Source organism: Raphanus sativus, chromosome 4, assembly GCF_000801105.2.
Source record: "Raphanus sativus cultivar WK10039 chromosome 4, ASM80110v3, whole genome shotgun sequence".
In the NCBI taxonomy this organism is placed as follows: domain Eukaryota; kingdom Viridiplantae; phylum Streptophyta; class Magnoliopsida; order Brassicales; family Brassicaceae; genus Raphanus; species Raphanus sativus.
The window spans coordinates 19,378,462-19,404,384 of record NC_079514.1 but is presented as its reverse complement, the minus strand read 5'-3'; the positions used below and the strand labels follow the sequence as shown (position 1 = coordinate 19,404,384).

Genomic DNA, 25,923 nt, shown 5'->3' with positions numbered 1-25,923 from the left:
GATCAGTGATATATATACTAGGATCGGTCCGAGCTACGTACATATTGTATATTCTAATTAGTTATCTTTATCATTTATTTATTTCTGTTTATTATTTGATATATATGTTATTTAATTTTTTATAGGGTATTTTATTTTGCTTATGATATTTTAATAATGATAATAAGTATAGATAATTGATATATTTATTTTTTTAAGTAAAATTAAAATGGTGTCTCTTATTTAAAGAAAAAAATTCATACAAATAGTTAAAACAACTTTTGTTAAAAAATATTTTTACGAGTTAAATATACTAAAATTTATTTGAATATTATTATTTAATATATTATCCATATTATATTTGTTGAGGAGCATTACAACCTTTAAGTGTGTGTCATCAGTAAAATGATTTTCAGATCCTTAGAAATATGTGTTGGTCCATCTAAATATATACTATACTTTTCATTAAATTATTCATAAATTAATTAAAATGAATAATTACTATTTTCCTTTAACTTTTTAAATAAAATATATGGACTTACTATATATGACTAATATATATATGACACTTAATGATTTTGATAATAAAGATTTGATAATAATTTGTGTGTGATCTATCATTTCTTATTTAATTTTATGTTATTAATATAAATTAATCAATCAAATTAAATATAAAATTAAAATTTAGTTTTATTGTATATTTCATGTTTTGAATTTTACAAATCGACAAAATTACTAAAACTATTACAATTCTTATGTTAAAAAATTTATGATCAATGTTTAACATTTTATATTTAACAAGATACACATGATCTTGGAACATGAATGAGTTAGGAATCAACCGTCTTTCGTCGTTCATATGGATGCAGAGTTACCCGTTTGGTTTACAGAATTAGTCTGAGTCTGTATTAGTTGATGACAAAAAAAAACAAGATATACATCTTAAAACCATATGAGTAAAAAATCTCATTTAATAGATATTTGAAATAATATATATCATATAAAAATACATAAATATTTTAATTTCAAAATTTGCAATGAATTTTCAAGAACATTTATAAATTATAAACTTCTTAAAATTCTCACTTTGAAAATTTTGTTATCAATGACTTAAAATATTGTTACAAAAAGATACGAATCATTATAACCCGTGATTATGAAGTCTTATTTAATAGATAGTCATATTAAAATATACTACATATCTATATCAGTATCATTTAAATTCAATTATATAAAAATCGATAAATATGATTATTTAGATTTGCTTACCATAAAATGATAGTAAATAAACAAGAGTGATTTGTATGATTTATGTGTTTGCACCAATTTAATTATATACTAATTATTAATGATTCTCAGTTATTCAATATATTTTTATTGCATAATATAAAATAACGTAAATTAAGTAATCGTATATAAAATAGTTTGTATCTACAACGTTATCATGCACAATATTCGACATGTATATATTTGTTAATTGTTATTAAAATGCAAAAGAATATATATTAAAGTTTATAATCACCAGATATAATTATTTTTATTAATTCATTCCGGTTATGGTGCGGATTATCACTTAGTTTAATTATTATATACAGAACAATATCTGACAATAGAAATCCGACGATAGAAAATAGTTAAACTATTATTGTAGATTAAAAGTCAGTGTAAAAAGATAAGTGATCGAGGATAAAATCAATTTTATGTTATAATATATTTCACTTTTTGTGTCTTCCTTGCATTAATATCTTTCAAAATACATCTTTCTCTGGGTCGTCATGAAATATTTTTTGAAAAACCCTTCGATGAGACTGTAATACTCATTTTGTGAAACTCAAGGGGGAGAATTAATAGTCAACTGATATGGATTATATCAAATTTGGGATGGAGTTTAACTTGGAATGATAAATAGTCAACTGATATGGATTATGTGCAATGTGTTCTTATCCATATTGATCATGATACTATTCAACTAACTCTAACCAGTACACTTCCCAATTTGCTTTCACACACTGATATTTTCGAGTTCATGAAGGTTTAAAGAGAGGCTTCTTGTCCATGAAGCAATGACGATAATTGCTGTCTTAATTCTAATAACACAAATAATATTATTCCTGGCTTTGTTGACACGTTCTTATATACACTTTCGATCTGGCCTTTATGGCTTTTAAAATACAAAAATTGCTGATGCAAAAACCCATCTCAAAATTATTTTTTTCATTTTTTTCTCTTCTCCACGTCTGTTTCTTTCTCTCCTCAGTAATATTTTTTTGAAAATTACAACCATCGCAGCTATGCTATGAGCTCACGCCTTCCTGGTGACTCAATATGCCGTTATGGCCATCAGTCGCCATTACAATGGTTCACTTTTGTTGATTGAATTTAACCAGTTGCACTACCAGATTCGGTTTCTGACCCGAATTAATGGTGGTGGTAGCAGAGCTTTTTATCACTTACAAAGAGCCATTTGATGGTAGCATCATCTGCTGTGAAAATCCTACATATCCTTTCTTCTCTTTTAGTCCACAAATCTCCAATCTTATCGCTAATCCTGATCAACGTTGATTCCAATTCAAATGATTCGACACCAAAAATGAATCGCTAATCCAGACCTCTCATGACACAGAACCGTCTTTAACCTGGATCTACTTGCCACCGACCAGTCATTCTAGAACAACCGTTGTTCCTCCTTAATTGTCGCAAATGTTCCACTGCTATAACGGTCGAAACACTATTCCCTCCAGCACTACCACAGCCTCCATTGCGTAATTGTCTTCGTGCTTGAAGCTCGACGCTTGGATATGATTCGCCAGAGCACGTTTCCTTGTCTCATGTTACCATCTCCTAACGATTTGTGGCAAGGAGGTGCATAACACGTTCTTGTTGTAGAATCCGGAAACGGAACTGATATAAATGAAAAGACGATTTAAGAAACCGTTTTCGAAAACAAACCATGGAGTCGAGATATGATATCTATTTTCTTAACTCTTTATATTCGGTCCGTAAGTGCGACGGATCCCAGAATAAAACCATGACGAACAGTCACGTGGCACTCGTGAACTGTTCCTACGAACTAAGAATACTACGAAACATTCTCGACCTAAAAGACTTACGCTAAGGGATTTTCTGGTTTCTGTTTGTGTAAAACGTGAAGAATGAAATGAAAAGGAAACAAGTTTATAAAGAGGAGAAGACGCGCCACTTTCCGCAACTGATGCAGCACGTGCGCACATTGGCGGAAATCTCGCGATGATCTCGGAGGTGAGACGTTACTAAACATAAAGATCTATTGTCGTTTAAACTTAACGTCAAGAAGAGGAACATCGTGTCATTTTTAACGAACTTCATGTCGTTGAAAATAAAATTGCATGCTGTTTTTTATAATTAATTGGCAAAAACGTTGGGCTTAAATTGGTCAAAAAAGAATCTTATTGGGCCGGAGACCCTCCACCAAGACTTAAGACCCAAGACTTAAGATCCAAGCCCACGCCGAGCCGAGCCGGTCAGACGGCAGGGGCGCGCGCGTGGGGAGCTTTCTCCTCTCCTGAGCCGTTTAACTAAAGACATGTGTGATATCTTATATATACAACTCGAGATTGGCTTTGTCCGATGGGGGACTTTGTCTCATGGAGACACTTAGCCAATTTTGCAGTGTTTTGATAACACCAAGTTACCAACTTCAACACTTCATTTCTCATTCAAATTTAATTTGTTTTGACATATGAATAAACTAGATCATAGTACTCATTGCAGGCTTTTCAACGAGCTAATACTCCGGGGGAGACAACCACCGGTGTGGCCGGAAATGTCGTCGGAAAACTCAAAAAGTCAGCTTTGTCAAAAACAGTGTTAAAAAAATCTCTCACATGAATAGAAATGACTCTAAATATATGCAGACTATATGCAGACTCGATAGACTCTAAAAGAATAAACTTATTCTTATTCTCACTAGACTCGACAGACTTATCGATAGTGTTTGCAAAAAATTCATTGTGTTTGAGTTGGTGGCATTTTAAAGCCTTGAACCACTCATAGTTGATATCTGTCGGGTCTACTTTACCAGAAAGTGAACATGATGTCTTGAACCAACCGTTGTTTTATGTAGACCGAGACAACATGCATAACGCAGCTTTATTTCCTCGTAGAACTTAGTTCTCTATTGTGTTCATTGTGGCTCTGAACTATTTCTTGTTTTCATGAGTGAATTTAGAGAATATAATCTTGCATTCATTCTCCTAGAAACGGTCCCATTTCACATTCATTAGGTGATTGACCATGAAAATTATTTGAGTAATACTCCGCTTTAGAAGCTATGGAATCATTAAAAGCGTATGCTTATCCTTTTCTCATTCGTTAGCACTTATCATCTTTAGGAGCTGGGAAGAAACTACTTTGTCTCAAAGTGCTTCTGATAGATTATGTTTGATTTTGTTTTCCCTTTGAACCTACTTCCTGGGATCTCTAGTCATGATAGGTAGGGTTGCAATCAAGCATCCTCATTCGATATAGGCTTTAAACCCATTCATTTTGATGATTTAGCAACAACATCATGTGGCAAACCTTTAGTAAATGGATCAGCTACGTTGTCAACCGATTTGATGTATTCTATTGTGATTACACCACTTATAATTGTCTAATGGTTTTATGTCGTCTGCTGATGTGACGAGATAGCTGATTGACTATCGGAATGTATTCTTATAGCTGGTACAAGTTTCTCCCACATAGGAACATCTTCCAAAAAAATTCTAAGCCATTCAACTTCTTTTGTTGATTTGTCTGATGCTATGAACCCATACTCCATGGTGGACCTAGTTAGCACTGTTTGTTTGGTAGATTTCCAAGATATTGCTGCTCCTCCTAATGTAAAAACATATCCACTTGTGGATTTTAAGTTTTTAGGATCTGATATCCAGTTAGCGTTATTGTATCCTTCTAAAAATGATGGTTCTTTACCATAGTGAAGTCCAAAAATTTTGGTGTAGCGGAAGTAATTGAGTACTCTCGTTATAGCTTTCCAGTGTGTATGACCAGGATTGCTCGTATATCGACTAAGTACGTTTATTGTGTGTGTTCTTTAAGGTAGATCTATCTCATATTCCACTTATTTTATTTTTTAAGCCATTTGAACATTTTTGGATTTGAAGGGTTTTCAGATCTGGATTTGGATATGCAGGTTTTTCAGATCGAGGTTAGACTTTGAAAGATTTTTTGCAAGTCTTCTAAAATATAATGCGCTACAAGACTTTCTGGAAGTCTTTTGACTTCATGGAAGACTTCGTGAAAGTCTTCTAACGTAAAAAAAAAAAGTCTTCTAACGTAGTCTTCTCTCATGTCTCCTCTTTTATAAATGATCTGAGTGTTTTGGTAAGTCACCATGTCTTCATGGAAGAATTCCTGAAAGTCTTCTGGCGTAGTTTTCTCTCATGACTTCCTGAAAGTCTTTTGACTTCTTGGAAGTCTTCTAACATATAATGCGTTAAATACTTCCTTGAAGTCATCTGACGAGTCTTCTCCCATATCAAGTGGAGTCCAACCTTATCTTTTGTGGATGAATTATCTGTAATTGTTTTGTTTGTGGTACGTTTTATTTGTGTATGTACTCTTTTAGTTGTGAATTCTCTTATAAATATAAAGATATATTAATGAAAAAATGGTAAATATGTTGATGTCTACAATATTATCTTGCCAAAAGTACTTGACATTATTGAAATTTTTGATACAACTTCAATAGCAAAACACAATAACACAAATCATAGTCAAATTTATTACAACTAAGAGAGAAGACTTCTCAAAAAATCTTTGTCAAATTCAAAAAAAAAAACAAACATTACATAAGTTCAAAGATATAACATTTTCACTAGATCTCTTACATAAGTTAAATTTAAAGCAGGAAATTTTAAAGCGGAAAATTTAAGCGGAAAACTCAAAGTTTTAAGTGAAAATTAAACCATATGACCTGAAATTCTTGAAGTTACTTAACACTTTTAAAGGTTAAAAAATATATCTTAAAATTACTTAACAATTTTACAAAATCTAACGTATAAGACTTAACAACTTTACAGAAACTAACATGGAAGTCTTCTTAGATTAGCTAAAAACATTAATAAACATAAATGTTGGTAACCTCATAACTAAAACCAATTTAGTTATGAATTTCAATCAGGAACCCTAATATCGACTAATATAAAGGAATTAACAAGAAAATGTTTAAAAAATAATTATATTTTAAAATAAAATGACGTAGAAGACTTCCATGGAAGTCATTCTATATAGGTCATTTTTGCAATTGAATAATTTCAAAAAAGACTTCTAAAGAAGTCTTCTAGAAAAGTCTACTATACAACAGACTTCTTTGAAAGTCTTCCTTTGTAAATAATGACTTAATTTGGTTTTGAAAAAATAAAACTTAAATATTACATTTAAATAGACGACTTCCACGTAAATCATCTAAGGTTACTTTGCAATTGAAAAATAAAATTTAAATATTTAATTTTAATTAGACGACTTCCATGTAAGTTTTCCGGCAGACGACTTACACGGAAGTCCTCTGTGATAACCAAGGTTTGACCAGAATCTCAGAATAAAATTCCGGATCACTTCTGTGTAAGTCGTCTTCCGGAAGACTTACATGGAAGTTGTCTAGTTAAAGTTAAATATTTAAGTTTTATTTTTCAATTGCAAAAGTAACATGAGACAACTTCCACCGACTGTGAGAAGACTTCCACCGAGAGTTCAGAAGACTTACATGAAGTATTATGGCGGAAGACTTTCATGTAAGTCGTTTGGAGAAAGACAAATTTGTGACACAATCCGGTCAATTGAAAAACTAACATGTTTATCCTAGATGACTTACCAGGAAGTTTTCTCTGGTATTTTTGAGATTTTTTTTGTTAACAAAAAAAGTTGGAAGATTTCCAGAGAAGTCGTCTCTAGAAAACACACATAAAGTCAATTGAAAAAATAACATCTGCCTTGACCAGAAGACTTCCGTATTAGTCTTCTAAGACCAGAAGACTTACACGGAGGTCCTTTGACGAACAAATCTGAAAAAAAAAATCAATTTCATACTTTCAACTAGTGAGATGACTTGATTATCTTCTCCTACCACACATAACTTCACCTCGAAAAATATCCACTTGTTAATGACCAAAAATCATGAGTTTAAACTTTACAAAGTTTAGAACCAAAATCTTGGATTTTTTTGGATGAATATTGAGAGAAAGTGAAAGAAATGTAGTTTTTGAGCATAAATTTTAATTTTTGGGTGCACTAAGAGCTTTAAATTGATTGTTCATAGTGGTTTGTGTATTGATTCAATGTCAATATTGTAAATATTTGATGAAGATGAGGATGATAGAGTAAAATACTCATTTTCAAAAGAAAATTAATGATATTTCCGTGAATAATCCAAATTTTTGGGGTGAATAGGGCAAATGCAAGTTCCAAAAAAATCATGGGTTAGTTTTTTGTTTGACTTTGAGTTTTGAATCATATTGGCAAAAAACTTTTTTCTTAAAGTATGTTTTTATTTTTGAAAATTTATCATATTAATTTATAATATATTATCTAAATATAATATATATATCTAATATTATTAATATAAATTTTATTGTAATTACATAAAAATTCATTAAGGATAACAAAGACATTAACCAAGGACAAAAATCTATTGATATTTTTCACTTTCTAAGACACTTTATGTCTTATGTATTACACAAAAAGACATTTCTTGCTGGTGAGACACTTTATTGATGTCTATTGTCTTTCATGCCCTTAAACTTGACCAGACTACACAAGACTAACGAGAGTAAACTAACCATGGTTTCTTTATTTTAAACAAAATTCATTTTTTTAATGGAAAGCACAAGTTTCTCTATCTATATCCAATTTCAAAATGCAGATCTACTTTCCATCTTAATCTATCACTAAATTTTTATATTTATCTCTCTCTTTTTAATAGGTCTTATACACCAACCATCTAAATCTATTATAAAATTAGAGGAATTTGAACTTCCAATGAAATCCACGACGGAGGAGCACGAAATCTACGGCGGAGAAGACATGAAATCCACGGCGGAGAAAACACTTTATTGATGTCTATTGTCTTTCATGCCCTTAAACTTGACCAGACTACACAAGACTAACGAGAGTAAACTAACCATGGTTTCTTTATTTTAAACAAAATTCATTTTTTTAATGGAAAGCACAAGTTTCTCTTTCTATATCCAATTTCAAAATGCAGATCTACTTTCCATCTTAATCTATCACTAAATTTTTATATTTATCTCTCTCTTTTTAATAGGTCTTATACACCAACCATCTAAATCTATTATAAAATTAGAGGAATTTGAACTTCCAATGAAATCCACGACGGAGGAGCACGAAATCTACGGCGGAGAAGACATGAAATCCACGGCGGAGAAAACAATGTCTTAGAGCTGATCTGGCTTCTGATCGAAGTTGTTATTAGACGAAGTTGATGTAAACCGAGAAAATCTGGATCCTTTATCACGATTTTTGTCTCTGCAGTGATTTGTTCAGATCTTGCTGTGACCAGGCCTTCAATTTCAAAGAAGTTTTGATGATTAAATTGATTGTTGCCGATGGATTTAATTGGATTGAATTGGATTGAATCATTACGAGTTAACGTTGTGTAGCAACGTTGGATTGGATCATTACGAGTTACTGTTCATCGTCATTTTCTTTTCCCTTCACGTTTTACTGTATCATTAGGCATGTGTAAAGAATAACTTCTGAAATTGCGCCACACGTTGCCATCATGAACAATTTTGTTTGTCATGGTTCTTAATTCACAAAGATCAACGAAATTTGAATCTGATGTTGCTTCCTTCGCTCTGAGAGAAAGCATAATCAATTAGTAATTTTATCAAACAAAGGTGAAGAAAAAAAGAAAAATAAGAATTGTCTTTTGTCAAGGTTCAAAGATTTAAGGAATCTGATACTGGGCTCCGATAAGAACTGACCCCAACCCAGATCCAATGACCCCAATGTTCAAGCTTAACATGTACCAAAAATAATAATATCTACAACTTGTGTCCACAGGATATGTGTCCACAAATCTGATATCTACATCTTGTTTGTCCATCCACAATACTAGTCATGTGCATACAATCCACTCAGATCAAGCACTATAACTTTTGTTGAAATAAATTAAATGTCTATTAATAAGTGTAAGACTCAAATGTGTATTTTTTTCTTTGTCCACGGTTTGTCCATATTTTAAAACTTTTTCTTGTTAACATTTTTCTTGTCCACGATTTTTGTGTCCACAAGTTTGATTTACAAATTATATAAAATATATCAAAATAGATGTTAAAATGTAAAGAAAAAAATAATATAATTTACTGACCAAAAAGAGCTAAATATTTGTTATAAAACAAAAAAATCAGCTAACAAATACATGGATGAGAAAGTGATATAATAATACCAAAAAGATGGCCCAACATACACGACACCATTTTAAAAAAGAAAAAAACTAACTAACCTCTACTTTCTCATAACCAAAGGTAAAGGGTAGTGAAGTCAAAACACATGGCGGAGAAGGGAAGAAAGTGTGCCTCCAGCGGGATGTGTCTTAGCATGTAAAAAAAAAGAATAAAGTGTCTTAAAGAGTAACGAACTCAAATCTATTATAGACCAAATGGTCAAAAGAAAATCTACAATCACCTAAAACAATCTACAAGGACCAAGGTGAGGAAAACGACAATTTTGCCATTAATGAAAGGATCACATGAGTCATTAGATCATTTCATCTATGTTTTAATATTAGCCACACGATTTCATTCTCTCTCCTTCTCTCTCATTTTTTAAATCTAAACCACTTACAGCCACATAATATTTCTTATCTCATTCTCTCATTATCTCATTGGACTAGTACAACTAGTATAGTTAAATATATTAAAAATTATATAATTGGTATATAAATGTTATAATATACCCATGAAATAACGAGTAAATAATTCTAATTGTATATGTTGAAAAAACTTCATACATTTTATTTGAATTTTTTCAAATTTTTGTTAAATTATTACATTACATTCTTAATTTTACATTATATACTTTATATCTTAATGTTTATTAACTATATTACCCATATTATTGCGATAAACAAACATCGAACATATTTATACAACGCCATGATGTGAAACTATTGGTACAACTCCTTAAACTAGATATATAAACAATTGATACATTTTATATATATTAGACGAGTATTACTGGTACAACTAATACAACTTTGACATTTCTAAAATTGATAAAACTAATTTGGTATTCCATATGAGAAAACAATTAAATATCTCAATTGGTATATACTCAGAAAGTTTCTCTTAATTTAATTTGAAATTTTTGGAATTTTTTTTATAAATTATTAGACAACTCCATAAGTTTGCATCATCTAGCTTATACTTTCAAGGTTTGTTAACTTGCTTGTCCACGCAATTTATGGAAAACATACATGAAATGTATTTTGACAAAATTGATGATTTTATTGAGACCGGGCAAAAGTACGTAGACATAAATTAGTGGTACAATTGAGTTAAATGTATTTATTATGTGGTACAACTAATATTTTTTTATTTTACTACAAAGTACAACTATACACAAACTGGTACAATTATGTACAGTCGGTAAAACTATAAAACTGGTACAAATACTCATTATTTTATTTAGTAGTGCTTTAAATGTGCATCACGTTTTAAATATGTATCATGTTTTAAACATTTTGTTTGAAACACTAATGTCGAGTAGTTGTACTAGTTGTACCATTTTTAAATATCATCATCACTTGTCATTATTTGTTTATCAAATATTTTATTTAAAACAAAATTGTTATGATTTACTGAGTGGACCTTGTTAATTTGAAAAACATAATAATAAAGAATTATTTAAAACCATATATGGAAATACAACAAAACATTATTTTTATGTCCATGTGGAGAAAACACTAGTTATATGCATTGTACTTGTACCAGTTATACTGGTTATACTCAATCTATTTTTACTAGTTATACTTGTTTTAGTTGTACTAGTTATACTAATTTGATTTTTACTAGTTGTATTAGTAGTACTCGGTGTTCTTCTTTATCTTGAATCTAATACGTAAAAGATGAAATTTGATTATGGATAAGTTATAATTGATTAAATATGACTATGGGTTGATCGAATTTGAGATAAGAAAGAGAAAAACGACAAATAGTTGAAGAATTTTTTTGATTTTGTTTCTAGAGTAAGAACAATTGATGGAGAAGAAAAGGGAGAAAAGAAGATTTAAGGTTAGTTGGATCAGATTTCGGGTGGGTCGAATTCTGGATCGGATAGTAATGACATAGATTGGTAAATATGTTTAAGTCTTTAGGTTTTTTTAGTTATTTTAGTTAGATATCTATTTCAATTTAAATACAAAATAAAAAAGAAAAAGGATGAGTCTAATTGAGATTTTTTGGACCTATGGGATCTATACTAGCTAGCATTTGTTCCATTAACCAATCTAACTTTTAACATAGGAGTTTGAATGCAAACAAAAAAAAAATTATTTTACAAATAATAGTATATATTTTGCTATAGTAGAAATTCTATAAATTTATACTTGATAAAATTAATTAACACAATAAATTAAGATATGTTTTTGGTCTCCAATTAAGCAGATTTAAAATATGATACAAATTAATCATATAATAAAAATATACAACTTGAATTTCTAAAGTTTAATTAATGTATATAATGTAAAATAAATAAATTTTATTTTATAAAAATCAATTCTAAAGTTGAAAAATCTGAAAATATACTTTTCAATTAATAACACTATAAATTAATAAAATACTATAGTCACGACATTATTGTTATTTTATAGAGTTTTACTGTATATAAATTAATTATTCGTTTAATGCAAGTAGATATTACTATGATATTTTTTAAAAATAAATGCTAAATATTATTGTTAAAGTAAACAATTAAATACCTCTTTCATTTACTTCTATAAAAAAAATTAGTTTGTTGGGGACCAAAAATTAGAGTAGTAAATAAAATATTCAACAAATCGGAAATTATATTATGGTGAAAGAAATGAGTCAATAAATGGAAAATTATATTAACAAAAAGAAAGATTACTACCATTTATTGTTCCATATTTCTCTTGTTAGACAAATGGACAAAAACCGAAAATGCCCTTTTACAAAAAAAAAAGGCTGAACATATGAACGTTATATAAATACATGTCACGAAACCATTTCTTTAAACTATTATATTTCAATTAAGGGCTTTCTTTTGTTTCCGCTCTTTTTTGTTCTGTGTTCTTCTCCACCAACTCTCTCTTTCTAGAGAAGCTTGAGAATCTGCCATTAAATCCATTCAACAGTTAAGTTTCTCTCTGCTCTTTCCTTTCATCTCATCGCGGGTTTGCTTTGATCCACATGGCATCGTTTACGCCCTTCAATCTCTCACTTCCTTTATTATTTGGATTTTCGGAGGCTTAGGCTTCTGATTTCAATCCTCGTTTTTAATTTTCCGATCGAGAAAATTCCTCTGAGATTTTGTTCGGCATCTCTGTTGCAATTATTGTAAAGTTCTGGAGATTTAGTTGATAGAAGAAATGAATTTTATTGGTCCTATGGCATTTTTGATAAAGATTTGAGTTTATAGGGTTTATTCTCATTCTCATTGCTTATATGATATGTAGGTATTGATTTGATTCATGAATTAGTTTGGTTCATGCGAGTGAGTGAATGATTAGATTCTCTTATGTCTGTGTGATGTGACTATGAGTGATTGATGTCTCCAACTATACTTTACTGGGTTTGTTCATTGTGTAGAGTAAATTTGATAAGAGCAATGTTTTAGAGTATATTACTGGTGGGATGTGATTCTAATTTTTATATCCAATCTCTAATTTTCCTATAGTTTGAAGGAGAGGCTTACGCTGTAGAGCAATGTCGGAGACTAGTAATGAAGACTATGGATCAGGACAATCACCAGAGGAAGATAATTCAAATGGACAAATAAATCATTCACTTGTGGAGTGGCGTTCCTCTGATGAAGTTGAGAATGGGTCTCTTCCGACGTCCCCCCTCTACTTGGACATTGATGAATTTGGTATGCTATCTTCTTCTTGAATGTTATTCTCAGATGATATCATGTGTGTCGCTTGGTATTTTGTTTCTGTAGGATCAACATATTCTGACCTATATGGGAGACATACTTGGAAGATTAAGAACTATTCAGAAATCAACAAACCTGGGTTCCGCAGCGATGTATTTTATGCTGGGGGCTACAAATGGTATATAAAATTTGCTCTCCTTCCATATATATAGGCTCTGTAAAGGTTATTCAATGAGCTATATCATAATAACAAGCTTGAAAATTCTTGTAATCATTAAACCTAGTTGTGTATTTTTTTCCGTATGCATGCTAAAATATTCCTCACATGGTAGGCATATTTTAATATATCCACAAGAGCGTGATGATGGCAACCATCTCTCTGCGTTTCTCTGTCTTACAAACCATGAAGAACTTCCTCCGGGTTCGTATTGTTATTTGCTTGTTATCCGGTGTAGCTTCTTTCTCTTGAACCGAGGAACCTTTCTCATTTAAGTTCCTTTTTTTTTTCTTGACAGGCTGGGGTCATTTTGCTCAGTATACTTTAGCTCTTATGAATAAAGATCCAAAGAAATCAACATATTTAGGTTACGTATTTGCATATTTTTGTTTGCATTCATCCTTTTAGACAGACATACTGAACACAAATATTGCAGATTCAGTAAACTGGTTTTGGAAGAAGAAGAATAACTGGGGATGGAATAAGTTTATAGAGTTGCCTAAATTACAGGACGGGTACATTGATGATTTGGACTCTCTTATCATCAAGGCCCAAGTTCAGGTGATCAGGTAAATGCAAGATTTAGTTGACCTCAAGTCATGTGTCCTACATAGCCGTTAACATACATTCATGTTGTTTGAAAATTTTCCCAACCAAACATATTGGCATATTCTAGTAACGATTATGCATAGAATTTTTTTTTTCTTTTCTGTTTTGTATTGTGGATAATTTCAATGACTGATTCTTGCAGAGAGAGGGTGGACAGACCTTTCCGCTGCCTTTCTAGTCAGTACAGGAGGGAACTTGTTAGGGTATATTTACCATATGTAGAGACCATTTGCTGGCAGTTTATAGAAGTGGAAAGAGCCGGATTTTCTAACCTGATACAAGACAAGGAAGAATGGCAACGGTATTCCACATTTACACTCATCTACTCCAGATTCCAGAAATGATATCATAATAGCTGTGGATATACCCCCCAGTCTAGTGTATATAATTTTTCCTTAAAGTTTGAGCAGTTTCCGTAACAAGGAGTTGATTGTTGTTTTATGGTGTAGCTTTAGTTCCTTCTGGTCACGGTTGGACAAAGAGACAAGGCGTAACATGTCTCGAGATAAAATGGATGCGGTTTTAAATATAGCTGCAAGAACCTTCTTTGTCATGCAGCAAGGTTCATCCACTTTGATGATGGATTCCTTGTACAGTGGGTGGAAGGCTATTGAAGGCCAAACTAAGAAGAAGAAGAAAAGTAGGGAGAGACAAATGGATAACGAAGAACTGCCAGCTGTCCCAGCTCCAATTGTCAGTGTGGACCAAGACATGTTTGTATTATTGGATGATCTGTTAATACTCATACAGAAGACTGTTATGACACCATTTCATATAAAAGATTCGAAGGTTAGTTTCACATGCTATGCTTTTTTACAGATTGAAATTCCATGATTTGTTTATTCATGTGCAGTTGTGCAATTATATATTTTTAAAAAATCTTATATCCGAATCTAGGTGGGGAATGATGGAGAGGAATACAGTGAAGAAGCCATAGGGCGTGATGAGAGTCGTCTAGCTGAGGTTGGTAGGCGGACAATGGAGATGCTTGTTCTTGCACATATATACAGGTAATATGGCATTATTTGTCTCTAGGTTAGAAAATTTCCATACAAATGAATTCATAAGCAAGCACGCTACTTTGTTTGCAACCTCTAACAACCGTGAAAGATATTACAGACGGTTGATAGTGTTTTGTTTTGTATTTCCGATCTTCTGATATTATGTGTCTTGTGGTTTTCCCTATACCTCACTGCAATCCTTCTGAGAAATGCAGCAAAAAGGTTGGTGTTGCATACAAAGAACATACTGCACTGAAAAGGCAAGAAGAACTAATTCACGAAGAAGAGAAAGAGTCGCTGGCAGAAAGCAAACAGAAGGCAAAAAGGGGAACAACCGAAAAAGAGAGAAAATCTAAGAAGAAACAGGTTACTACACTTCCTTTTTTTTTTTGAATTGAATGTTAAATTTAATTCAAAAAGAAAAGACCCTGTCACTATAAATGCCGTAAAAAAACGTGTTGGGTTGCTAATTCATGGTTTGTTTTTGGTAATTCATAGGCGAAACAGAAGAAGAACAAAAAGGAGAAAAGGAAAGAAGAGAGGTTAAGATCCCAAAGAGAAGAAATGGATACTGAGAAAGAGGAAATTGTGAGAGAGAAAACAGAATCATCAGCTGAGAAACTTGACACACTTGGAGAGAGCAGCCCTGTTCATTGTGGATTAGATGCCTCTGAGTTTCATCTTCCCCCATTAGAAGACACTAGCAGAGGAAGAAGCAGTTCCATATCTATACCTAGTGGTGGAGGTAGAAGCAGTTCCTTATCTTTTCCCAATGGAGTTGCAGAAACCTCAGTTTATTCTGATGAATCTGTCCAATCAGGGGTATCTAATGGGTCATATTACAAAGGGAATGTTTCAAACTGGCAAACCAAGATTTGGCGTAGAAAGTAAGTAAAACTTCTTTTTCTTTTTCTTTAATTCTTTTATTTGTTCCACATCCTGTTAACATACCTTGTGGTGTGCAGAGAAAAAATGCCACCAAGAAAATTATCCACTGAAACAGAGGACCAACCTTCAAGACATGCATCTAACCCTAAGAGTCAAATCCATTCTTCTGAGACACGCAGAGTTGCTGAACCTGACGTGGTTATCAAGGAAGCACATAACCCTAGGCAGCATAATCCTGTTAGCAAGGTGGTTCACTCGAAATTTTGATAACTATAAAGAGGGAAAGCTAGTGATATGACTATATTGTGTTCATTTTGCAGGATCGTGGCACGGTTCAGACGCAAGAGAAAAGCCCTGCTGTGTTTTCCCCACGCAGATATTCTCCCTGGAATCTCCCATCTGTAGCACAAGCAAAACCGGAGAAAAGGGGTGTTTTCAATGTAGATGCCGTTCCAAATAGGAAAGCAATATTTGCTAGATCACCTTTATCAGATCAAGCTGTGGGTTCTAGAGCCGCTGTACAGAATACTACTTCCCCAATACCTTCTATGTCAAGGCCTTTGCGTGCTCCTACAGTCTCCGTTGCTCGAACCTCCGCAACATCCTTTGCTCGTTCAGTGAGCTCAACAGGCCGTGTAAGTGCCCCAAATTACATCCCTCAATCCTATAAACATGCCGTAGTTGGTTCTCAGTCGACGGGAACAAGCGCATTGCTCCCTGTAAACGTTGGCTCGGCGGATGTTTGGTCCGGTGGGCTCTTTCGGACTGGTGGTTCAAGCTCAAACAGAGATACAGCACGTAGTCTGATGACCGATGAGTTCCCTCATCTCGATATCATCAATGATGTGCTTGAAGAAGGACATGGTTTGATGAACACTAGCGGATACCTCCGTGTGCCACAATGGTTGATCGACGTGTACTCATTTCTTGCGGATCTAGGGATCTCTGGCAGGTCTAGGAGAAACAGTGATGATGGATTTTACCAATCTTACAGTGAATACATGTCAGGTTCATCATCATCTTCTTCTTCGTTTTACTGGAACGGCCAGATGGATGGATTGATCCGACAAACACAATGGCAGAGAGCGAATAGGGACGTATCTTTATTGGCTATGAGGAGCCAAAACAATGCATCAGAATCTACGTACCGTAACTTTGACGTAGACTCATCAAACCCGAACTTGTCAGCTCGAATCAACGGCTACAGAGCCTTCAGGCCATCAAACCGAAACTGAGTTTTTGTGTTGGAGTGGCAGGTATGCTTTGTGTAATAAACCTTTTTTTATACATATGAAGATGGAAAGAAAAGTAAAAGAAAACATTTATGTAAAGACAGTTTTCGTCCTCTTCTCTTATAATGAACCCTTTCTATAGGTTTTTAAAATAATACAGCAATAATTATGTTTCTTTTTATTTCCTTTGGTGTTCATATATTTTGCTTTTTTGTAAAGATTCATATATTTTGCTTTCACCCTCTAGGGGAAAGCTCTTTCCGTTACACAGAAGGCCTCGAGATAGTGAATTACTATATGTTGTAATAGATTTGAGCCAATCATTTTGGGTATTTAATTAATGTGCGAATGCACAACAAGTGTGTTTAGGATTGAAGTAGAACTATAACGAATATAAGTCAACTTGAACTCTATTCAAAATGCTCATTGCTCAAGGAAATGGAAAATGAAAAAAAAAGAACACAAAAGATACACACATGACGTCGGTTTAAAAAAAAAAAAGATACACACATGACGTATATATATATATGATGATATCCCCAATGTTTTTTTTCGTAAAGAATACAACATTCCAACATAAAAACTTTATTTTGTCATAGATGAAAAACTTTTGGAAGAAAATAAGTATTTTGATTTGTGATCAAACGTCGAAATATAAAGTTAATTTCAACGGAACATTTTAGGGAGAATTGCTAAAACTAACTTAAATATTGAAGTCAAATGCATTAGTGTATCCCAATTTCAGTCAAATGCAGAACCAACTTAAATAGAAGATGAAAATACCATTTAGTTCTTATAAACAAACAAAAAATGAAAGAGTATTTACGTTTCTATCCTTTTGGAAGTCTACATATAGAAGAAAAGTCTACATATAGAAGAAGAAAATCTACATATTTTTAGACCTCCACCGAAGTCTAATTTGTAGACTTGATGTGTAGTCTACACCAAAATTTTATCTAATATTTTGTTTTAAAATTGTTTAAAAATAATTATTGTGATAGATTTTAACTAATCATCAATATAATGGATAGTATGAAGTAAATATATTAAAATTTTATATAACTGAACAATTTTAAAGAATATATACTAAATTGGTATCTATGATATAAACATTGTTTCATAGTTTAGAAACAAAAGGTTATAACATGATAGGTCTTTTAGTGGTAGATTTTAGAATTAGACTTTAGATTTTAATTTTTTTTGATTTTATTGACTTAAATCTGTTTGTTAATGTTTAGTAGTTTATATTTTGTGTAATTTTGATATTTGATACAGTAAATGAGACTTTTTGAATATCAAGCAAACTATTTAGGGTTTGAGATTTGTGGTTTAGGGTTTCGTAGACCTACAGTAAAGTCTATAAATCTGTAGACGTCTTTGTCAGACTATTTAAAATTATAAAAAATTGGTAAATCATATTTTAAATATTTTTAAAAAAACCAGACAAAAATCGTTGTAGACATACGAAGAAGTCTACACACAAAATTTAACTTAACCGGATTTAACCAAAATAATTAACCTAAACGAAGTAAACCGTAAACCAAACCTTTTCTAACCTAACCAGAAAAGTTACCCAGCATATAAATACTCTTTCTCAAGCTTGTCGGGTAAAAAACCCTAATCCACGCTGTTTGTCTCTCTCATGGCGATTTCCGGTGAACTCTAGCCACCACGTCTCCGCCGCTTAAAGTAGTCTCTGTCCGCTCTGTCGGCTCAGTAAGTTAATTATCTCTCTGCTTCGACCGATCCATCGCTAGCAACCTCCTCTAAACCTCCTTTACTTTTTTCTTTTCCAGATCTGCGCCGGCGACTTCCAACGAACGGTTCTTCTCGTCCGGTCAGTCTCACGGACGGTACTTCATCTCTCTCTGTCTTCTCGCGTTTAACAACTAGTTGACTTGTCTCAATATTCATGTAACCTCTCTCTTAGTTTGTTTACTAATTTTTTAGTTTCTTTTGTTTCAGATCTGTGTCGGCCAGTCTCAGATCCATTTCTCTAAGGGCGGATCTTCTCTAATCCATCTCTGCTTCCGGTTAGTCAACTCTAAGGTAGGTAGACATCATTGCCGATATGTAGACTTCATTTCGAAGTAGACCTCTCGTGTAGACTTCATTATGAAATTGTAGACTTCTTGCTAAACTGAATTTTGATTAGACTATGTGAATAAGTTACATACTTATATACATGGCGAACAAAATCTACACCCTGTGGTTGGTTTGTATGTCACCTTTTACAAATTAATCTACTGCTATGTTTTAATGAATGTGCCATTTTATAATTACAGGTTTTATTAGAGATGGGTATTGATTACAGCTATAGCCAACCTTCACAGTCTGCAACGTTTGGTGGTGATGCCTCGGACAGTGACTCCAACGAAATAGAAGCTCTGATTCAGGAAGACCAAGCTCAGTTAGAGTACGAGCACAGTCAGGCGTTTGTGTACCCTCCGCAGCCTGAAGTTGAATTCGGTTTTCCTCAGACTTGCTATTGTGGTAGCCAACCTCAGCTAGCTACGTCTTATAGTAGAACTGATCCAGGGCGCATGTTCTACACATGTAGTAATAAAGATGATGGAGAGTGTCATGTTTATAAGTGGTGGGATGAGGCTGTAATGGAGGAAATGAGAGCCAGGGATAGACACACCCTTCAGTTAGCCGAGAAGGTTGATTCTATGAACTTCTATGCTGACTTTGAAACTGAGCAGAAACTTCTTAGACTAGAGAACATGGTCTGTGAGTTAGCTAAGAATAAATCAAAGTGTAGTTTTGATTACTTTGTTGCGGTTATGGTTATGGTCTTAATTTTCATAGGTCTCCTTGTCGTCTTTATGTAATGTGTATGACTCGGTTGTAATGTCACTTTAACTCTCGTTTTTAATCTGTATGACTAAATTCTCAACTTGTTTTATTGTGTAACAACTTGTATGTCACTTTGACTCTCGTTTATATTGTGTGTGGACTACCAGAGCGGGGACTGTGGAGTGTATTGCTTGAAGTATATAGAATGTCATGCACTTGGCGTGGCATTCTCACCTCATGACCTGTGTGATAAGAAAATCAAGGCAATCAGGAGTCAGTTGGCGAGTGAGATATTTGATGAGACCAGCATCAACGGCACGAAGAAACGTGTTTTCAATCATCTCGGTGTCTATGACTAAGATAAGGATGAAGTTTGGGTCAAATAGGAGGAAATGATGAAGTTTTTTTGGTGACTTTCCTCATCGGATATATTTAGGTTGATGTAGTGATTTGGTACTTGACTATTGTGAGGAAAGGATGAAGGTTTTTAGGTGACTTTCCTCAGCGGATATATGTAGGCTGATGTAGTAGGATTTTGTACCTGACTTTTGTATTGTGCTGTGAGACAGACTGATGTAGCAGGCTTTTGGTTGTAACAAACTTATGTAAAAGAAGTCTACTATTAGTCTTTGCTTTTATATCATCTTTGCTTTTATTACAAACGAAGTCTACTATTAGTAAAAGAAGACTAACTCGTTAGTCTACACGACAAAAGAAGTCTACTATTAGTAAAAGAAGACTAACTCGTTAGTCTACACGACAAAAGAGAGTAACATTACAACATAAGATAACATCCAAAGCAATAAGACAACATCCATAACATCAATACAACTGATAAACACATAAGACAACATCCATTGCATCCAAAACAACAAATACAACTGATAATTTCAACAACAAAAGACACAAGACAAACAACATCCAAAGAAGCAATACAGCTGATAATCCTTGTGCGGGTTTAACCTGGACAGTGTGGACGAGTGTGACCCGGTTGTTTGCATTGGGAGAAACTATAATCCTTGTGCAGTTTTCGCGGTTGCTTTCTCCTCATCCTGGAAATTTCTAGCCAAGACTGCCACCTCGACTTCTTTTGCCTACCCCGACCACGCTTGACATCCGGAGGTAGGCATTTGTCCTTAGTGGTAGCTCCTGCATCATCACTTTTGTTCTCTGCGGTAGCTCCTTCATCATCACTTCTGTCCTCAGTGGTAGCTCCTGCATCATCATTTTTGTCCTCCGTGGGAGCTTCGAAAACGTCACTTTTGGGAAAGATATTGGCCGCGTATGCTGCATAAAGATAATTCTTTGAATATGATGGGCAGACCAGTGTAGAGACATGAATATTCACATCCTTTGCAGCTGCAATGACATGTGAACAAGGTATCTTCTCAATATCAAAAACACCATATTGACACCTCCGAAATTGTAAGTCAACAACACAATCTCGATGTCCTCCCTTCACAAGAAACTGCCAACCATCAATTCGTTCCACACTCATCATATCTGCATACTCTTCACGAATAGCCAACAAATTTTCAACTCCCCGACTAAGTTGTGATGTGAGACTCAAAGCATCTTCTCTCCTTTTATAGAACCACCTTCCTAGCTTCTCGCGTATGAATTCTAGAAGGAATGAGATGGGAAATCCTTTGGCTGGCTTCAGTGCTGAGTTGATCGATTCTGCAATGTTGCTAGTCTTTATGTTGTATCGGTCACCTTGAAAGTGAACTCGTGACCATAACGAGACGTCAGCATTCTCCAAATATGTTGCAAGAGCAGGGTTTATACTCCTTATCTCATCCATGTAGCGGTCAAAATCGAATAGCGTGTGTGCATAAGCAGCGCCTTTGACCAAGTACAACATGTGCTTTCCCTTGAATTTTTGGACTATGTTCTGTTGTAGATGATAATAGCATATCCCTCGCTTTGCCCAAGGGAAAACCTTCTCACAGGCCTTCTTAATGGAACCGTGCCTGTCAGAAACTATCACCAAAGGATAATCAGATGAAACACACCTCCGCAAATTGGTAAAAAACCATTCCCACGACTCATCATTCTCTGCATCGACAATCGCAAAAGCCAATGGAAATATCTGAAAGTTACCGTCTTGAGCAGCCGCAACTAGCAAGGTACCTTCATACTTTCCACATAGATGAGTCCCATCCACCACAATAACCCTCCTAAGGTAGTTAAAACCAGCTATCGAAGCTCCAAAAGATAGGAATAGATACTTGAATCTGTTTTGACCATCTTTCTCAAGACATGTGACAGTTCCCGGATTCGACATCTCGATCTGACGCAAATAAGAAGGCAGATTCTCATATCCATCTTCTGTTGTTCCTCTCACAAGCACTTGGGCAGCTAATAGAGCTCGGTACGAAGTGTTGTAATCTAGGCTCATCCCAAACATGTTCCTCATTGCGTCTTTGATATGCTTCGGTGTAAGCCCATCTATAATCCCAACCAGATCTATGAATAGCCTTGCAACATATTTTGGAGTATAATGTTTCCGCTGAGCCATCCGATCCGCCACTGAACAAGTATGAGTTTTCAAATATTTTGTCACCCAAAATGTCTTTGGTCCATGCTTCACACTTGCTCTAAGCTTCCAACCACATCCTTGAACACTACACTTAGCCACATACAGAGTTTTCGTTGTCTTATATGCTGTGAATATAAATTTACCTTCACAGCAATCGACTTCAGCTTTGAAACAAGCTCATCCTTACTAGCAAAACTCTGACCGACATATATATTGTCATTAAGAGACAAGGATCTTCTTTCACTACCAGAGCATTGTGCTTTATGGCCATCATACAACGTTTCTTTTGCATCCTCGTCAGATTCCTCACCTTTCACTTTCCCATAATCACTGTAGTTTACACCATCGTCAACATCAACAGCAACATCACCACTTTCTTGAACATAGTCAGCAGCATTACTATCTTCATCAGCATCTTCATCAGCATCTTCATCAGCATCTTCATCATCAGACACATCAGCATTGTCACCATCTTCAGCTTCTCTTTGGCTCTGGCTTGATACACAAAGGCGTACACAGTGTGTCTTAGACAACTCGATCAAATTCTGCACTTGTCTATCATTCATGACATGCATAGGAAGAGTATCCGGAGCCATTTGCTGTAAAATGACATCTGGTAAAGAATACGTTAGCACCACCTTCTCGGTTTTCTTATCTAGACCATAATCTTCTTGTACCATTTGAAGAAGTTCAACATGTGTACAACCATCTTTCAAAGGGAACATTCTCCCTCCCTTTTTTTTATTGACCACAAACTCCCACAATGAGCCTTTCTCCACCCATTCTCCGTATACGGCCGGTAATTGAGTCATTTCCTGCAAAAAGAATATAAATTCACGCAATTAGCGAATAAATATTAACGTAGACTTACAATTATGTCTACAGTTAACACCTAACAACATTGTGAAATCAAAAGTATTATAATTTCATAACTACAACAGTTTTTCTTTTCAAAATCACTCCAACCTATTAGGATTAACTAACACACACTTTCAAACAAAAAAATCTAGAATAAACTTTATGAATAATACATAAATTCAGTTTTAATTTATTTTCCTACGTAGACTTTTCAATCAGTCTACGAAAGTAAAGTTTACGAAAGTGTAGACGTTCGTGTCAGTCTACGACAGTGTAGACGTTCGTGTCAGTCTACTTTTTGGGTTAGTTTTTGCAATTGAAAATTTTACGGGTTACTTTTTTTATTTGACCAGAAACTCATCCAAGTTTTGACTTTATACATTTAGACTTTCGTTTTAGTCTACCACATTAAAAATGTTAGTTTTTATTATTGACCAGAATTCACCCAAGTTTTGACTTTCGAAGGTAGATTTCATATGTAGTCTACATGTTTCAATTTTTTTGAAAAAGATTAGTTTTGCAATTGACCATTGTTTGACTTTCGAATGTAGATTTCATATGTAGTCTACAGATTCGTAGACTTCGCTAAGGTCTAACTTCAAAACCCATGGGTTGGTTTTGCATTTGACCAAAATAAATATGTAGACTTCACGAACAGTCTATATTTTTTTGTGAAAAATGCGAAGACTGCATTGGAAGTCTACAATTTAAAAAATATTTATTTTATTTAAAAACATTTTAGTCAAATACAAAACTAACATATTCAACGAAGTCAATGTTTTGGTCAAATGCAAAACTGACCTTAAGTAGACTTCTTTGGCAGCCTACATTTCGTAGACTTCTTTTGAAGTCTACTTAAGAAAGTCAAAAGTTCGGTCAAATGTAAAACCAACCTCTTTTACGTAGCCGTCTTGGTAGGTCTACGTAGATTTTTGTTTTTGTAGTCAAAGGTAAGGATGTAGACTGCTGGGGAAGTCTGCGTTACAAAAAAAAGTTAAAAAAGTCAATTGCGAAACTGACTTGTTCATTGACAAATAGACTGAGTTGTACGTCTACACATTGGTGTAGACATATAAAGCAGTCTACCATCGCGACACAGACTGAAAAAGTGGTGAAAACCATGTAAACAGTTACTTTTTTCCGGTGTGAACCTCGATTCCGACCCTTTCAACCGTCCAAACTCATAAACTGAGCAAAAGGAAGCATCTTTGACGATTTACTAATGAAGAAACTCGAAAATGTAAAATTTGTGAGAGGAAAATGAAAGTTGTGAGAGTTTTTTTAGATAGAAATGTAGAGGAAATGAAAGATTTGTTGAGTTAGAGAAGAGAAAAAGTGGTTAAAATTGAGTTATTGAGCTTTTATGAGCTCAAACATGGTGGTTCAATGGTGGTTGCAAAATTGATAATGATGACATTGTTGTAAATAAGAAGAGATGCTTAGGGTGTAATTAATTTTTACTAATTTTTGATTTTATTAAAAAAAAAAATAATGGCAGTTTTGTAAATATTTCAAAAACATAAGGATGGTTTGGAAAATTCATTGATGAATAGTAATGAGAAAAAAAGAGGTTGGTTTTGCAATTGACTTGAATTCTTAGCCCCTTCTTGAAAAAAGCCCAACATTTTATTGTGTTTAGTCCAAAAAAAAACATTTTATTGTGTGTAAAAAGACATTTAATTTCTTGAAAATATTTACGTTCTCTTCAAACTTAAAAGTAATGCAAATTGTAGGCATAAATTGACCACATGAAAGTCCTATAAAAAGGTCATAAAATGACCACCAATTTCGAAATGTACATGTTAGATTCTTTATTCATACGAGCCATCGTATATTTATTATTATTATTTTTTACCATATTGTATTATATAAATTATATACATGTACATGATAATAAAAATAGTCGAGCAACTTCTGCAGAAAAAAAGAGTCGAGCAAGTCTACATATCGTATTCAAACCATACACGGCTTGCTCTATTATATACATTATACACGTTACTATATTAATTACTAGGGTGTGCCCGCGCTACGCGCGGAGTGGCTGCATTTCGGTGTGATATGTGTGTAGGTCATGTAGTCATAGTAAGAGGTATTGATGTAGGAGAGTGCGGGGTAGAGGATGGCTTTGTTGGTTTTTTTCAATATTTATGGTGATATTTTTTTATCATGTATGTTTTGGGGATATTTTGGATTGGAACGGGGGATATTCATTTTAGCTGTTGTATTCGATGAAAGTCATACTAATATTTTTTTATCATGATTGGCATTTTTTGGGCTCATACTAATATTTTATTTATGATGTTATTTTTTAAAATGGAGGCTAATATTGGTGATTAGTTATTCAGGGATTCAGCAGTTTACATATTTTTCTAAATACGATGAAGATGAGTTTGTTCTATGTACTCTCTTAAAGGTGAGACTCATAATTTACAATTTTATTTTATATAGATTTATTATTTGTAATGTAAATGAGATAATGAAAGATTTGTGTGATAACTTTGACAATAAACTTATTAGTCGGTGGTTTTATTCAAGCTTAAAATAGAGAACTGTTTTTTTGCTATCTTCTACAGCAGAGAAGTTGCACCAGTTATTAACTCTGAAGGTATCTCAGTAGAAAGAAAAACAGAAACTTAAGACATTAGAAACAGAAATGATCTGTTCTCTGATTGCAAACAGAAATCA

At 33.6% G+C, this 25,923-nt stretch overlaps 1 protein-coding gene across 1 annotated transcript; it reads left to right on the top strand.

Moving 5' to 3' along the window:
- The first annotated feature begins 12,246 nt into the window (after positions 1-12,246).
- Positions 12,247-17,291, top strand: LOC108852018 (TNF receptor-associated factor homolog 1a). Its single transcript, XM_018625502.2, has 13 exons — positions 12,247-12,351; positions 12,895-13,086; positions 13,159-13,270; positions 13,425-13,513; positions 13,608-13,676; positions 13,746-13,878; positions 14,061-14,219; positions 14,368-14,707; positions 14,816-14,928; positions 15,135-15,285; positions 15,418-15,806; positions 15,885-16,053; positions 16,128-17,291. The coding sequence occupies exons 2-13, from the start codon at positions 12,924-12,926 to the stop codon at positions 17,040-17,042; spliced, it is 2,802 nt and encodes a 933-aa protein (XP_018481004.2). The 5' UTR covers positions 12,247-12,351; positions 12,895-12,923; the 3' UTR covers positions 17,043-17,291.
- Positions 17,292-25,923: the final 8,632 nt, after the last annotated feature.